The sequence below is a fragment of the Glandiceps talaboti genome, chromosome 17, assembly GCF_964340395.1.
Source record: "Glandiceps talaboti chromosome 17, keGlaTala1.1, whole genome shotgun sequence".
In the NCBI taxonomy this organism is placed as follows: domain Eukaryota; kingdom Metazoa; phylum Hemichordata; class Enteropneusta; family Spengelidae; genus Glandiceps; species Glandiceps talaboti.
In genome coordinates, this window is record NC_135565.1 from 11,951,740 (window position 1) to 11,966,321 (window position 14,582).

A 14,582-nucleotide genomic window follows, 5' to 3' on the forward strand; every position below is an offset into this window, starting at 1 on the left:
TAATTAATATTACCTTCCTACTCTGTATAGATTAGGCTTAGCTTACAAAATATTACAATTATCTCTCTCTCTCTCTCTCTCTCTCTCTCTCTCTCTCTCACTGTCGTTTACTAATTGTTTCTTACAACATATATAACAGGTTGATTTATGGATACACATAAATGTTTTAGTTTATTATCTTAATATTTGGGAAAGACTCATTTCACGAAAGGAACTTGACTACCAGTCACTACAATATAGTTATTTCATAATTAAGGTTATCTTCCTACTCTATATTGAATAGGCTTAGCTTATGGAATACTACAATTATCATTTGTGTAAACCAGCTTAAGCAGCTGCGTTTTCACTTCTCCAATTTAATGAAAACAGCCTCAAATCGCCAGTACGAGTTTCCCTCTTCATCCTTCGGTGCAAGAGAACTGAATAACTGATATACATCTTCCATAAATTCGTCGTGTAATTCCAATGGTATGTAGTCGAGATGTCCAAGGAGAGGTTTTATGAAGCCTGTGAGGAATGTATGTCAAGTTAAAATTAATCATTAATATACAGAATTTGAGTTCAAGATTATTCAACTTAAATATTTCCATCTCTACGTAATGTTCACAGTTTAGTTCTATCTACTTCCAAATCGCCTTATGCAACGATGGGACAGACCCAATATTGGCACACAACATAAGAAAAGAACTAGGTGTGTTACAAAATATTAGAACACATCGTTTTCATCAACCGTCAGTGATTAATTGGATTAGACCATATCACCTGGTTTAAACTAGTGACACATACTGACCTCAATTTGCATACAGAGGATAATATTCATTTTTAAATTTCCTAGGGCACCATTACTGTAGAACGAGAGTCCTACTGGTGATTTCTTTTTCACCTTAGAAAGTAAACATAGGAATGACTAGGAATGTGACTTGTTAATTATTGTGTTGTCTTTTTCGGGTAACAGTATTACTCCTCTTGTTTTTATGAAGCAACAGCCTCTGGGTATTAGACGTCTTCTAGTGCCCGAAAAAGGACACCCATTAAGTATGTAATAGTTACCAATGCTAGTTCAAATATGTTTCCACTTTTCCCATTTGTTATACCACTGGCTGGTAACTTTTTGTTTGTTCACTTACCTTTATTTTCATCCACTGAATCCAACCTGTGTGATAACGATTCACGAACAATCTTATGAATTTTAAACCCATTTCTTTGGATTATTTCCTCTAAGTCTCGCTGTTTACCATTAAACGGGAAGATACCACACTTGAAGTCCTATCAGCAGAGATAGGAAGTAGAATATATTACATTCATCATCATGATCATACTACAGCGACTTATAAGCCCAGAGGGGCTGGGGAATAATTATTTCTCTATATGTCAGTGTTCCCTTATAAACTGTCACAGGTCGCTATAAACAACCATCACCACCACCACCACCATAACTACTACTACTACTACTACTACTACTACTACTACTGCTGCTACTACTACTACTACTATTACTACTACTACTACTACTATTACTACTACTACTACTACTACTACTACTTCTCTACTTCTACTACTACTATTACTACTACATTATGATTTTCCTCACATGGGTTCAAAACAAATTATTTCATCATCAATTTGTTTGCATTACTGTTGTTGTTGTTGTTGTTGTTGTTGTTGTTGTTGTTGTTGTTGTTTTCAAAAACACTAAATACTTTTAACATGTCAACTCAGTGTGAAAAACATAAGAATCCCTAACAGTGTGATGGCTACAACAAATACGATGATAATAGAATAGATGATGTGCTCAATTTTGACAATGGTATGAAGTCTGTTAAATGGTAAAAGTTACAGAAAATTATACTATTGTAGGTGATTTGTGTACAGCATGATGTGATGTGATGTGTGTTCATCACTTTAATTACTGCATCTTACCTGTAAATATTTCTTCCACCGAGGAAGTTGTGAGCACTCTTGATACACGGAAACTATGGTATCTTTTGGGTGCTTTATCATGATTGATGCAATGAACCCGCCAGATAATTTCAAACTCCAATATATGATTTTGAAGAGTTTCTCCTTGTCTTCAATCCAATGAATAGTTGCTAACGCTAATGCCTTTGTAAACGAGTTTTCCAAATCTGCATATGTTTCCTTTAGTTTGATAGCGTCAGCCATGATATATCGGGACTTATTTGTGACGGAATTGTCTCGATTTGCAATGTTGATAGCAGCTTGTGAAATATCAATACCTGAAATCATAGAAAACAATATGACTATTATTACTCCTAGAAAGGTTGTCTACCTCAGCCTTTCCTATCATTATTTATTTTATTTTTTATGTTATCTTTCTTTCACAAAATTCCTAGGGGATAGACGATATCAAAAAATTACTTAAAACTGGCGCAATCTCAATTTAGCATCATGGTAAACATGCAGTGATGCACGTTTCTCTCTCTGTCTCTCTCTGTCTCTGTCTCTGTCTGTCTGTCTGTCTGTCTGTCTGTCTGTCTGTCTGTCTCTCTCTCTCTGTCTCTCTGTCTGTCTGTCTGTCTGTCTGTCTGTCTCTCTCTCTCTCTCTCTCTCTCTCTCTCTCTCTCTCTCTCTCTCTCTCTCTCTCTCTCTCTCTCTCTCTCTCTCTCTCTCTCTCTCTCTCTCTCTCTCTCTCTCTCTCTCTCTCTCTCTCTCTCTCTCTCTCTCTCTCTCTCGGGCATAATGGTGTAAAGTGTCTCGCTTACCAACAATATTTCGTACGTTATCACGGCTTGCTATAAGCTTTGTCAGTTCTCCAGTTCCACATCCTATGTCCAAAATATTCTCATCGTCTGTCCAGTCGTCATCCCAAAAAGACAGTGTGAAGAGACCAGTTCTATGTTGACTAGACCTACCATTTGAGTAGTCTGCCCTGTAAACCTGGTTCATGGTGTGAAGCGATCGTGCATATGGTGTACAGAAACCTATGATTCAGAAGGGACCAGAAAAAAAACTGATTGAAACATGTTTTAATAGTTTTCAAAATAGTGCCAATTGCATTGTAGCATAAGTGTATTTGGCTGTTGCTGTGGGAATGGTCTGGCACATTTGAATACATTTTCGGAATCTTTATTCATTTGCCTACCTTCTCTGTTGGTATCACTTCACTGTTGCTAAGGTGCCGCCATGGTTGCTGGGCCAGTTGTGTCAAAACACAGACAAGTAAAACTACAGATTGGTAGATCGAGGTGTTAATCTGAGGATTAACAGCTCGATCCTTGCCTCAGGTACTCTACACGGGGTACACCGAAAGCTAGTGAAGTCCCTCTTCGGCTACAATCAGTGTTTTGTTGTTTAAACAGCACTGCGTCATCGGTAAGGGTCAAAGGTCCGATAGCGTTATTTCCAACCGGAAGCCGACAATGTCTGCGGAAACAGCTTGGAAAATCGAGCGAGATTTAACTGAGTTATTGGCTTATAAAACTTGCTTGTTTGGGACGGTCAAAATTATGAATATATAGTGAACATATTGATTTAAAAATGCAGACATATGGAATTTGTTACACACTGTACGACAAATTCTGACGATAGGGCAAGTTGTGTTCTATGGCAGAGTATTAGGGCCATTATTATGTACTATTTGACTCACCTCAACAACCTACTTGGCTCCTCGATAATTTATTTGACTCGTCCCAACAACTTATTTGGCTCCTCGATAACTTATTTGACTCGTCTCAACAACTTCTTTGGCTCCTCGATAACTTATTTTACTTGTGTCAACAACTTCTTTGGCTCCTCGATAACTTATTTGACTCGTCTCAACAACTTATTTGTCTCCTCGAAAACTTATTTCTTTGGCTCCTCAATAACTTATTTGACTCGGCTCGACAACTTCTTTGGCTCCTCGATAATTTATTTGAGTCGACATCATTTCTCAATCGTATTCACCTGCATGTACGCCATGTGTACATCTCATTTAAGTACTATATCGCAAGATCTCCTGGTAGACCTAATTTGAATACCCTATGTCACTGGAGATGTTTACCATACAGAATAAGTTTAAATTTATCGTGCATCAGAAAAAGGAGTCGAGTCATTATTGTTAGAATACTTTTCAGTAGGCTAGAGGTACCGTTGTATCATGACCCGGAAATACATCAGACGGTATGCATACCACTCAGAACCCTTACGTTGCTGTCCGAGAGTATCAAACACTCACAATAAGACACATCGTTATTAATATTATCCATATTTATATCAATAATCAGCTATCGATCTGTGGAATATCCTAGAGGCATACAATCAATTTGTGTCAGGATGGGTGAAAGAAGTGTTTTCGTTAACTATCCACAATGAACTACGACTCATACGACTACTAGTACTAGTAATACGAGTAGCGAGGCACTGCCACGATAAGATTTTCGCCAATGTTTTCACTTGAAAAATAATTTGAAGTGTAATGGTTATGTTTACATAAGCTATAGAATTTATATACTGTCCCTCATATATGTAGCATCATTTAACAATGTCAATAAAGGTGCTGACACTTTTTTTGAAGGACCACCCTTCTCCACCTTCCCACATCCCAATCAAGTATTTACATGTGACTGACAGTCTTGAAATTGAAAGAAGCATAAACACATTTATTTAATGAACTCACTTATCACTATACGAAAAGTCATATTTGACCATGTCTTTCCTTCGGGGTAAATCTTTAGCAGAGGATGTATAAATGTGGTGAGTATGAGACGAAGTGACACATTTCATTTAATTTATCCCCGGTGATCTCTCCTATGGGGGTTGTAGGCAGTCAAAAGTGCCACTTTTGAGTCCTTGACTGAGATGATAGTTAGGTGGGTCACAGGTATGGTAAAGGTTGGGTAAAGGTAGGTAAATTTGACTTTTCGTATAGTGTTAGTTTTTGTAACACACTGTTGTTTATCATTTTTTTTAAAAAACAAGATGTTGATAAGATACATGTCTATACACAAACAGCTGGCACTGATTAAACACACATTCATTATGTTGACAATATAGCTGCGGATACATCCCATAATCATGATCACATCACTTTTATAAGAAACAAATATAGAATACATGTGTACAGTCTAGTGTTTGAGTATGCTTTGCAATCCATGCAAAATATAAACATAGAAGTCTACATAATAATCATCTCTATGCTGATTAATTATAATGCTTTTGTATTGCATGATAATATTGAGGGTAAACCAATCGTTCATAATCTTGATTTTGAGATTCTCGTCCTAGAAGTTATGAAGTAAAACAAACTGAGATTCACTGTGCCAGGTGTTTTCATGTGAGGGAGAAATAAACATAGATGAATATAGAAACAATATTTTACCATAGCTTATTTTGATATAGGCATAAAATATCTAATCTGTATTTTAGTAACCTGCTAAATATTATAGTCAGTAAGAGAGAATCGTTGAAACTCTGCACATGTCAGTCATTGAACTGGATTAAAGTGGCCATATGGATATGAGGATTGGCTATTTATTTTGGATATGTCCCATATGATATGTCACCTTTATGCCAGGTTTGAAAGAGATCAGACATTACATATCTGAGAAATGACGTATTACGCACAGACAGACACGAGGATGGACGGAGCTCATTTAATAGTACCCCCTTCGGGGACTAAAAAACATACAATGACGAAATGAAGATAAGAACACTACACCTTACTGTAACTCTCTATTTTACAGCTTTATTCATTAGTTTTGATATCACATGCTGACATAATTAACATGACTTTTCAAAGACAATGTAATTCCTTTTTATGTAGGGATGACATTTGTCAACATCTACAGAACAAAGCTAAAGTACTATACTCTTTTAGCGGTACATTGTGTGACTTTAAAACTTTAAACATGAAACCATGTTGGCCTGTCTGACTGATGACATTGATGTTGAAGTGTGATATCTATCTGAAATTGCATAGAACAGTGGATGTATGTATGTACTCTTCCATACGTTGTACATGGGTTTGTGATGTATGTCAGTGCTGATGTTCAGTGCAGGAATAGCCAAGACTGGGACTTATCTAAAAATAAACGCTCCAACGGTGTGGTCGCTGGTTTTCAGTAAAGTAGACATTTGACCTGCTAGATCACAATACAAACATTCTCATTTTCATAAAATTTGTCTACATGTGTTATTGATATCTATTCAGTAGACCCCTGGCCAGATGTTTGTCGCAGTCATGCTATATAGATAAACTATATCATAAAAGATTGAAAATACATGCAAATATGAATCACAAAAAGACACGATTTTAATACTAATAATTTCTATCCAGTTGATCAAAGGTGTTAAGGAGACAACTATTTAATAGGATTGTGCATTGACTAAAAGATAAAAAAAACCACTTCTTTGAATAAATCTAACCAGGAAAAACTACTGGGTTCCATTAATGGATGGTCATCCTTCATTTTGGTGTCAAATGAAATCAGAAAGAGAGGCCACATTGTCGTTTGCTGGTGGCTTTCCAACGTTGGAACAAGCCGGTCGGACGCCACATTTGTGGGTGACGACAGACTTTAAAAAATACTTGATATTTCTACAATAATAGGATAAAAATATATTAATGTCTATGAATTTTAATTACAACCACGGTATCACTTAAACTGACTAAATGCCACTTTGGAAGATGTAAATTAATAAGTTCAACATAAATTGTAATCAAATTAAATGTCTTGAAGTAACACGATGAGTAACTTTTCATTTCAATAATAATGTGGATGTATTTTGAATATTCTTGCTTAAGCCCAGGATTTTGGGTTATAAATGTTGTAACTTTGGATATGGCTAGAAGTTTACATCAGAGTCGAGAATGACTCCGGGCCTTTGTTTTCTTGAATGAAAACCTGCTTACTGCACTTTACAATTTACTGTGTCACTGTATTTGTGAATTTCTTGAACTTCTCCACATAGGAGCTAATTTAGACGATTACAAGTTACTAGTAAAATACCGTAAGTGTTAGCAGTAAAGTTAATGACCATGAAGATATGATTGATTACCCTCTGTACCTGAATGATATCATAAATATAAAGAGAAGTGATAAAGTTAGAACAGCAAAGGAGGGGACACATAGCTGGTGTTCTTTTTTAAGAGAGCAACCATTTAGAACTATTATATATGTAACCCCATCCTTTCCACAAGTTTTTCCTCAATTGTGTATGCATTTTATTTGGTGATTTCCATGGTATTTGATGTTATGCATGAATTCTACAAATGCATTACATATGGTCAGTTACATAGAACGCTGGTGTAATTCTCCATGCCTATTTGTTCATGCAAATTTCTTCTTACTTTGTGTTATGCACACTCTCACTCACTCACTCACTCACTCACTCACTCACTCACTCACTCACTCACTCTCTCTCTCTCTGACATTTCGTAATATTTAATTGGCTTTAACAATTTTAGCTTTTACTAATTATTTAAATTTCTTACAGATATAATAGGTTATTGTAAGGATAAACATAAGTTTTTAGTTTATTATCATTTCACGAAAGGAACTTGTCCACCGATTCGGAATCAGAATACAATATAGTTATGGGATAATTAATATAATCTTCCTACTCTACCTATTTTAGGCCTAGCTTACGGAATGCTACAATTATCAATTATCGGCTCAGCAGTGAGTTTTTCACTTCTCGATTTTAATGAAAACATCCTCAAATCGCCAATACGGAGTTCCTTCTTCATCTTTCGGTGCAAGAGAACTGAACAACTGATAAGCATCTTCCATAAACTCGTCATGTAATTCCAATGGTATGTAATCCAGATGACCAAGGAGAGGTTTCATTAAGCCTGTGAGAAGTTGAAATTAATCATTAATATACAGAATTTGATTAAAAGAGAACTTTGATATTTCCTTTTTGAATTAACAATCACTGTTTAGTTCTATCTACTTCTAATTATGCAACATTTTTTGTTTTAAAGAATACCTCGTGAAGGTGATCGGCACGTCGTGCAATATTACATGAATTTGTTATACATGAGGAAAGAAAAGCGTCACATGTGGGAATCGAACCCAAGTCCCCTTAAACACTAGTTAGAGTGCTCTAACCAGCTGCGCTAACGTTTCAACTGGTAGATTTCGTGAATTGTTCCAAGATGTCATTCTTCCCTCGAGGCGGTGGTGAGAAGCCAACTCATTTTAAGCTTAACCTTTCAACCTAAGGATCTAAATAGATTCACAGGTCTCCCTTCCTAAGGAGTGGCCAGCTTAGGAATAGGTTATTAAAAGCAGTGAAACTTTTTAACGCTTGTTCAATAAAGTTTTGGGTTTGCTAACCAACTTTTAGCAAACACAAAGCAATATTATACACATATTCATAAACACATATGGTTCCCTTGGAATTAAGGGGTTCTCACTGGATGAAGTTCAAAGTTCACCTTTTGTTGGGGACAACATTGACAATACGCTGTCTTGGAAGCAGCATATAGCTGAGGCTCAAACATTAGCAGGATTTGATAAGAAGCTGAATATTCTTGACATTTTCAAACAGCACAAATTACAACTTGACGTTTTGCACGTCAGATTATCGGATACCTTTCAGGATTTCTTCACATACACCCCCCCCCCCCCCCATTAACCTTTCCTCCACAACACAACAGGGCGCCAGAAACGACCTTACCATCCCAAAAGCAAACTATAGAATCAGCCAGTTCACTGTCAAATATGCAGGTACTAAATTATGGAACAGCATCTTTATCAACATCCGCAACATAAATAGTAGAAGTCATTTCAAAAGAGTGCAAAAACTCTCCAATCAGTAAACTAGTTATACTTCAATTCACAGATTGATTACCGTTTGTCACCTCTCACTGTATATTTAAGTAGGTCAAGTTTTTCTTTAGTTTTTTTTAAGTGTGTGTGTGTGTGTATGTGTGTGTGTCTGTTTGTTTGTTTGTTGTTCACCTTTATTTATATATTTGTACATTTTTACATACATGGGCTGTTATGTTAGTTATTGTCTGTAGACTTGTATATTCAGTCGTAAACATACAGACACAAGACACATGTACTAGTCTTATTGGAAGTAAAGTATTAATTAACTGATCATGTGACATACAGATATGCTGGTATAGGTTAAACCATTATAAAACAGGTGGTATACAAAGAAATAGTAACAACTATTTTCCTTGTTTTTTTCAGCCTTCACAGTGTACACAATGGCCCTGCGTTCACTAGTAATAAGCTTATAATAGTAATATATGTAATTTAAAAAAAATAACTTTTCACATTTATTATATCGGTGTTTGTGTGTTACCATACCTTTATGTTCTTCTATGGAATCCCTCTTCAGTGAAAATGATTCCCGGAAACTTTTAAGAATTTTAAATCCACTTCTTTGAACCATTTCATTTAGTTCGTCGTGTGTACCATTAAATGGGAAGATATCACACTTGGAATCCTATCAGCGGAGATAGGAAAGTAGAATGTATTAAACTTGTTGTTACGAATTTGATTTTATTTCCTCGCATGGGTTCTAAATAATATTTATGCTAATTTTGCTTACATTATTGTGGGTTATTTTCAAAAACACAAAATACTACAAATACGTTAACTCAGTGTGAAAAATATATGAACCATTAACAGTGTGATCTATAGCAAGCCGTTCAGGCCAAAAGTATTATTTTATTTTAGCTATAGTATTCTATATTTTCGGAGTTACAAACCAATTGTAACCGTTCATGTGCAGTTTTTCGATGGAATCCACACTTTTTATTCCATGTTAACAATTGTATGAAATCGGTATGGATGAGAATTGGGTATTTATTTTGGATATTTAATTCATAAAACTTTTTGATTTTCTATTTGTAAAATCATGAAATAACATATATCATTAAAAATATTAATATGTAAATCTTTTTTTTTAAACTGCTACACTTATTGCATCATTTTGCAATTTATTTAACTACATAATTCTGATCCATCCATATGGCCACTTGAAAGAAGTATCATAAGTAATATTTTGATTGCATTTCAGTAATTTCTATTAATACATGGTATATACAGAGGTATAATAACGGTATAAGAAACATACCAACGATTTACAATAACTGAAAGGTATTTCATGCAAAGACGAATCAGCTGCGCATATTCTAAACAATTCGGAACTGCGAACATTTTACTTTACCCTGTCTCAATCCTGACCGGTTGAACTATCAACAACTTTTTACTACATCTTACCTTTAAATATTTCTGCCAACGAGGAAGTTGGGAACACCCATTATGCACGGCGACATACGTATCGTCCGGGTGCTTTATCATGATTGATGCAATGAATCCGCCAGATGGTTTCAAAGCCCAATATATGTTTTTGAACACTTTCTCCTTGTCTTCAATCCAATGAATAGTTGCTAAAGCTAATGCCTTTGTGAAAGAGTTTTCCAGTTCTCTACAGGTTTCTGGTAGTTTGGTGGCGTCGGCTACAATATATCGCGACTTATTTGTGATGGAATTGTCTCGGTTTGCAATGTTGATAGCAGCAATAGAAATATCAATACCTGGCAATCAAAGACAAATAGAATATGCATTTCTTTACACAATATCAAATGTATTCGTAATATCTCAATTTAAGATATAAAAGCATATGGTACAATGATACATTGGAAGGAGACAACTCCAAAGGTGAAAAAAATTGAAAATAAGAATATGTAGGAGGCCATTTAGAAGCATAAAATATCAAACCATAGACATAATGAAATACCCGAATTGAAACAATTATGCTATGCACTACATATTATTTGGAAGAGTATTGTGCTGTGGCAAAGATAAATGACTTCTGAAGTTTAATTTGGTTCCAAAAAATCACGAAAAGGAGCAAAAAATTTCAAGACTTTCAGACTTTTGATGGCCCAATGGTCGTAAACTTTTGTTCAATTCTTTTTAGTGCACATTGGATATTTAATCTCAATTCATGCTTGTATGCCACATCAGAGCCAAGTAAACCACTGTATAAGATATTATATTATTTGGAATAGACTCAAATGTATATCATTACATGTCCTATTCAGAAAATATAAAGAAATATCCTCGCATGAGGATATATTGCCCATCACCAGAAAAAAAAAATATGGGTAGGTTGAACAGCTTTTTCATTTTTTCTGGCCTAATGTCGTATCTTTCAAAGTAGTTGCCGAAAAGATGTCACATTCAAAGTTAAAAAAATGGTGGTGCTTTCTCAAATAAGTAACACAACAAAATAATCATTTTCTTTACCCAACTCTCAAAACTTATGGCCTCGTTTATGTCGGATACCAAGGTGAACTCAGTGAATTCTCCTTGTCATTATCATTATAATGGAAACTGAAGTTTGGATTTTGATGTCGAAGGTACAGCAGCTCTGTTTACAAATTCAAGGCCATTCCTTCCATAGCAAATTGTCGCGAAATAACTCTAGTGTCAGTGTGCAATGAGATAATTATATCAAACAACATTTTAACCAAAGACAACGTCGAACACAATTATTGAAAGAAATATCTTCAAATAGTGGATCTTAAACTGCCTACCTAGTTTAATAGTATTTTCAGGGCCACCAAATATTCCAAAAAGAGATCTGCCGTTTTATCAGTATGAAATATTTTAATATAAGGAACAAGATGTAAATGAGATCGGGCGCATCTTCGGAGTCACTGCATGCATCATAGCAGGCGACCTCACGTTGAACGACTTTTTCCGTCTTTTTTTAGGTTCACTTGCTGACATTATAATTGCGACTTGCTATCTTCAAATGAAGGAGACTTTCAAGACTACTGTTACTCGCGGAAATGCACAGTGCATGTGCACACTTCTTTTGTACTTTCCCGCACAAAGAATTTTTTTTTTAATTTGCTTCAAAAAGTTACAATTTTTAACTGGACACATTTTTATTCAAAGTTAAGCCAGGGAACGATAGCGATATAAGATACATATTAGCCAGGAATCAGCAGTGTACAGTCACTTTAGTGAACTATCCATTTATATCGCGCATGCTAGGAATCGTCACGTAAATAACGATTTTAATAGCATCGCTATGTATTCAAAAAGTAGCCTTTTTTCTTTCTTTTTTCCAAAATCTCAGGGGGGGCGCAGCTGCCCCCCTTGCCCCCCCCCCTCCCAGGCTACGGTACTGCACGTCATTTATAATATAGAGTTGATATATTATGTTTCAGATACGACATTTGGTTAAGGACAAAGGCACTATACATGCATTTAACAGCCCATGATAATCAAATAGAACTCCTTATCAATGGGGTTTCTTATCCTTTGTTGACCAAACTTTGTTCAACCTTGAAAAGGTGACATGGAGCTCACTGAATTTAGGGCAAGACTGTGCAGTAGCATTGCTAGTAGCATTATCATTAAATGCAAGTAACTGTCATGAATACGTTAATGGGGCTATGGTACGAATAAGAAGCAGAATTACATTGCCAACTGGTGGAACGATTAGTTCACTGTCCGGTATCTCAAAGTAAACACTGAACCTAGCACAGTGGAGTAATAAGTTCCACTTACCAACAACATGTCGTACATTGTCACGGCTTGCTATAAGTTTTGTTAGTTCTCCAGTTCCACACCCTATGTCCAAAATATTCTCATCGTTTTGCCAGTCATCATCCCACAAAGACAAGGCTTGAAGACCACTACTTTGCTGAATAGGTCTATTCTTTGAGTAGTCTGACCGGTAAACCTGGTTCATGTTGAAGTGATTGACCGAGTTGAAGTTCAACTCCCTTGACTTTGGGCTTGCGAACAGTGCACTACAGTGCGTAAACTGACACATCCACAGAAATATAAAATTAAACAGCCAACTCCCCCAAATCTAAGCTTCTATGATTTTTCAGAAATCTATAGTGCCATTTATACCGTTATTAGTGTTGCTTTGGAATGAAAACGCGTCCGAAGCGACCGGAAATGACTGGAGATAACTACAGCTGCGGTCCACCATGACCTTTTCCACTATGACCCCTACTTGAATAATTACTCGCCTACGTGATAATCTGATAAAACTGCTGCATCAATTCAAACGAAATTTCATATAAATGTTCCGTAGGGAAATGGCAAGAACTGATTAGGTTTTGGTAACAATCCGATGAATATTAATGACCAATTTGAGTAATTAATCGATCGAACGAGAATAAAGTTGGCGTCAGATTCAGATTCAGATTAAGGTAGTGTTATCTTATGAACGAATATTTTGAGCGTCAGATGGCCTCAGATCCGAAGACACCCGACGGACTAACACCTGAAATAATACCGTTGAGACTACAGGGAATGATTCTGCTTCACTGCCGTCGGGTGTATTCAGATCTGAGGCTATCTGACGCTCAATATGACGCTACCTGAATCTGAATCTGACGCCAACTTTATACTCGTGCTCTACACTACATTTTCAGGGGTTTCGTGCCAAACTTATTTTGTGTTTCCCTTGGATCTGCACTCTGCATTGGCTTGACAAACACGAGAAAAAAGAAGACCGAGGCAGGGTATTTAAGTGATTCAAACTCACCAGAAAACAATATTTCTTCTTGGCCTTAAAATAGGTTTACAATGAGCACAGCCTTCACAAACAGGTGAAATATTTATCATCGTTACAATTTCGTCAAATATGGACTTATCATTTTCAAATTTCACACACTGATGGGCAGATGAATAAAGTGATCAAATCGTGTCTTTTTAGATTTTTGATTAGAAGTTTAGGAAGTATTATATTGACCTCGAACCGTCTCCTTTTTACCGTGTTCTTTTCCGATTTCTCTCGATAACAAACTACTGCTGTTTGTTGCAAGGCTTGTACATAATCATTTATCTAGCTCTGTATCTCAGGATATAAATACACTCTGACATATTTTTCAAGTGTAATAATCTATAATTTATACCCAAATGTGTGTGGTCAAAATATGGAAAACAGACCAAGCCTCGCCTAGCCTATGAAGAAAATTTTGCGACAATGTATCAATAATGGTTACCTATACACTGACCTCTATATAATTAGTGTAAAGTGCGGGCGCGCCACTCAACAAAATTTTGACAATTTTCCCATAGTGATTAAGGAGGAATGTGTAAACTCACTGTGTATACCCTTATGGAAGGCATTCAGTTTAAATCTGGTGATACCTGGCAATGCAAGACTGTGGCTGATTTCTTGCTTATATTACAGCAAAATATCTCCGTAAGTAGCCTGTTTTTCCTCAAAAACTCGATATTTATAGTATTTTACTACTTGACTAGCCATGGGTATAAAAAATGACGTTGTTTTCAATGAATTTCTGGTGAGGAATTAACGTGAAATGTATCGTACTACGGAATGGAAAAGTTTCACGAGGGTGTACGGTCAGGTGACATCCGGGTACTCTTCTGTTTTTTTAATCCGATTCGTCGAAATGACACTTCGGGGTCATGAAATATGCTATTCTTTTGCGAAAATGAGTTGAAAATAAGTGCTATATATAATTTTTAAGATTGTTAGAAAAGTTGTGAACTCTTTGTGTTGCTAGAATGATAAATCGCAATACACATTCATTGTTTTGTGTGAGTTGTTGCATGTGTTGCGTACTGGAGTCCGATGACTGACGGCGTGAGACTAGTACGTGATCTGTGATGTTT

The 14,582-nt window shown here is 36.0% G+C and overlaps 2 protein-coding genes across 2 annotated transcripts; both read right to left on the minus strand.

The window, feature by feature from the left end:
- Positions 1–343: 343 nt before the first annotated feature.
- On the minus strand, positions 344–2,907 carry LOC144448071 (juvenile hormone acid O-methyltransferase-like). Its single transcript, XM_078138220.1, has 4 exons — positions 2,724–2,907; positions 1,921–2,237; positions 1,128–1,266; positions 344–507 (listed from the first exon to the last, which is right to left on the minus strand). Exons 1-4 carry the CDS (start codon positions 2,905–2,907, stop codon positions 344–346), a joined length of 804 nt encoding a protein of 267 aa, XP_077994346.1.
- A 4,724-nt stretch (positions 2,908–7,631) lies between these two features.
- LOC144448072 (juvenile hormone acid O-methyltransferase-like) lies at positions 7,632–12,675 on the minus strand. Its single transcript, XM_078138221.1, has 4 exons — positions 12,492–12,675; positions 10,185–10,501; positions 9,267–9,405; positions 7,632–7,795 (listed from the first exon to the last, which is right to left on the minus strand). Exons 1-4 carry the CDS (start codon positions 12,673–12,675, stop codon positions 7,632–7,634), a joined length of 804 nt encoding a protein of 267 aa, XP_077994347.1.
- Positions 12,676–14,582: the final 1,907 nt, after the last annotated feature.

Bases quoted from the DNA above. Each gene is read 5' to 3' on its own strand.
- LOC144448071 (XM_078138220.1), bottom strand. From the start codon at position 2,907: ATGAACCAGGTTTACAGGGCAGACTACTCAAATGGTAGGTCTAGTCAA. The intron at 2,238-2,723 runs GTAAGCGAGACA...CTATGATTTCAG, and splicing joins TAACGTACGAAATATTGTTG to GTATTGATATTTCACAAGCT. The intron at 508-1,127 runs GTAAGTGAACAA...CATTCCTCACAG, and splicing joins TTCAGTGGATGAAAATAAAG to GCTTCATAAAACCTCTCCTT.
- LOC144448072 (XM_078138221.1), bottom strand. From the start codon at position 12,675: ATGAACCAGGTTTACCGGTCAGACTACTCAAAGAATAGACCTATTCAG. The intron at 10,502-12,491 runs GTAAGTGGAACT...TTTGATTGCCAG, and splicing joins CAATGTACGACATGTTGTTG to GTATTGATATTTCTATTGCT. The intron at 9,406-10,184 runs GTAAGATGTAGT...CTCCGCTGATAG, and splicing joins GTTGGCAGAAATATTTAAAG to GATTCCAAGTGTGATATCTT.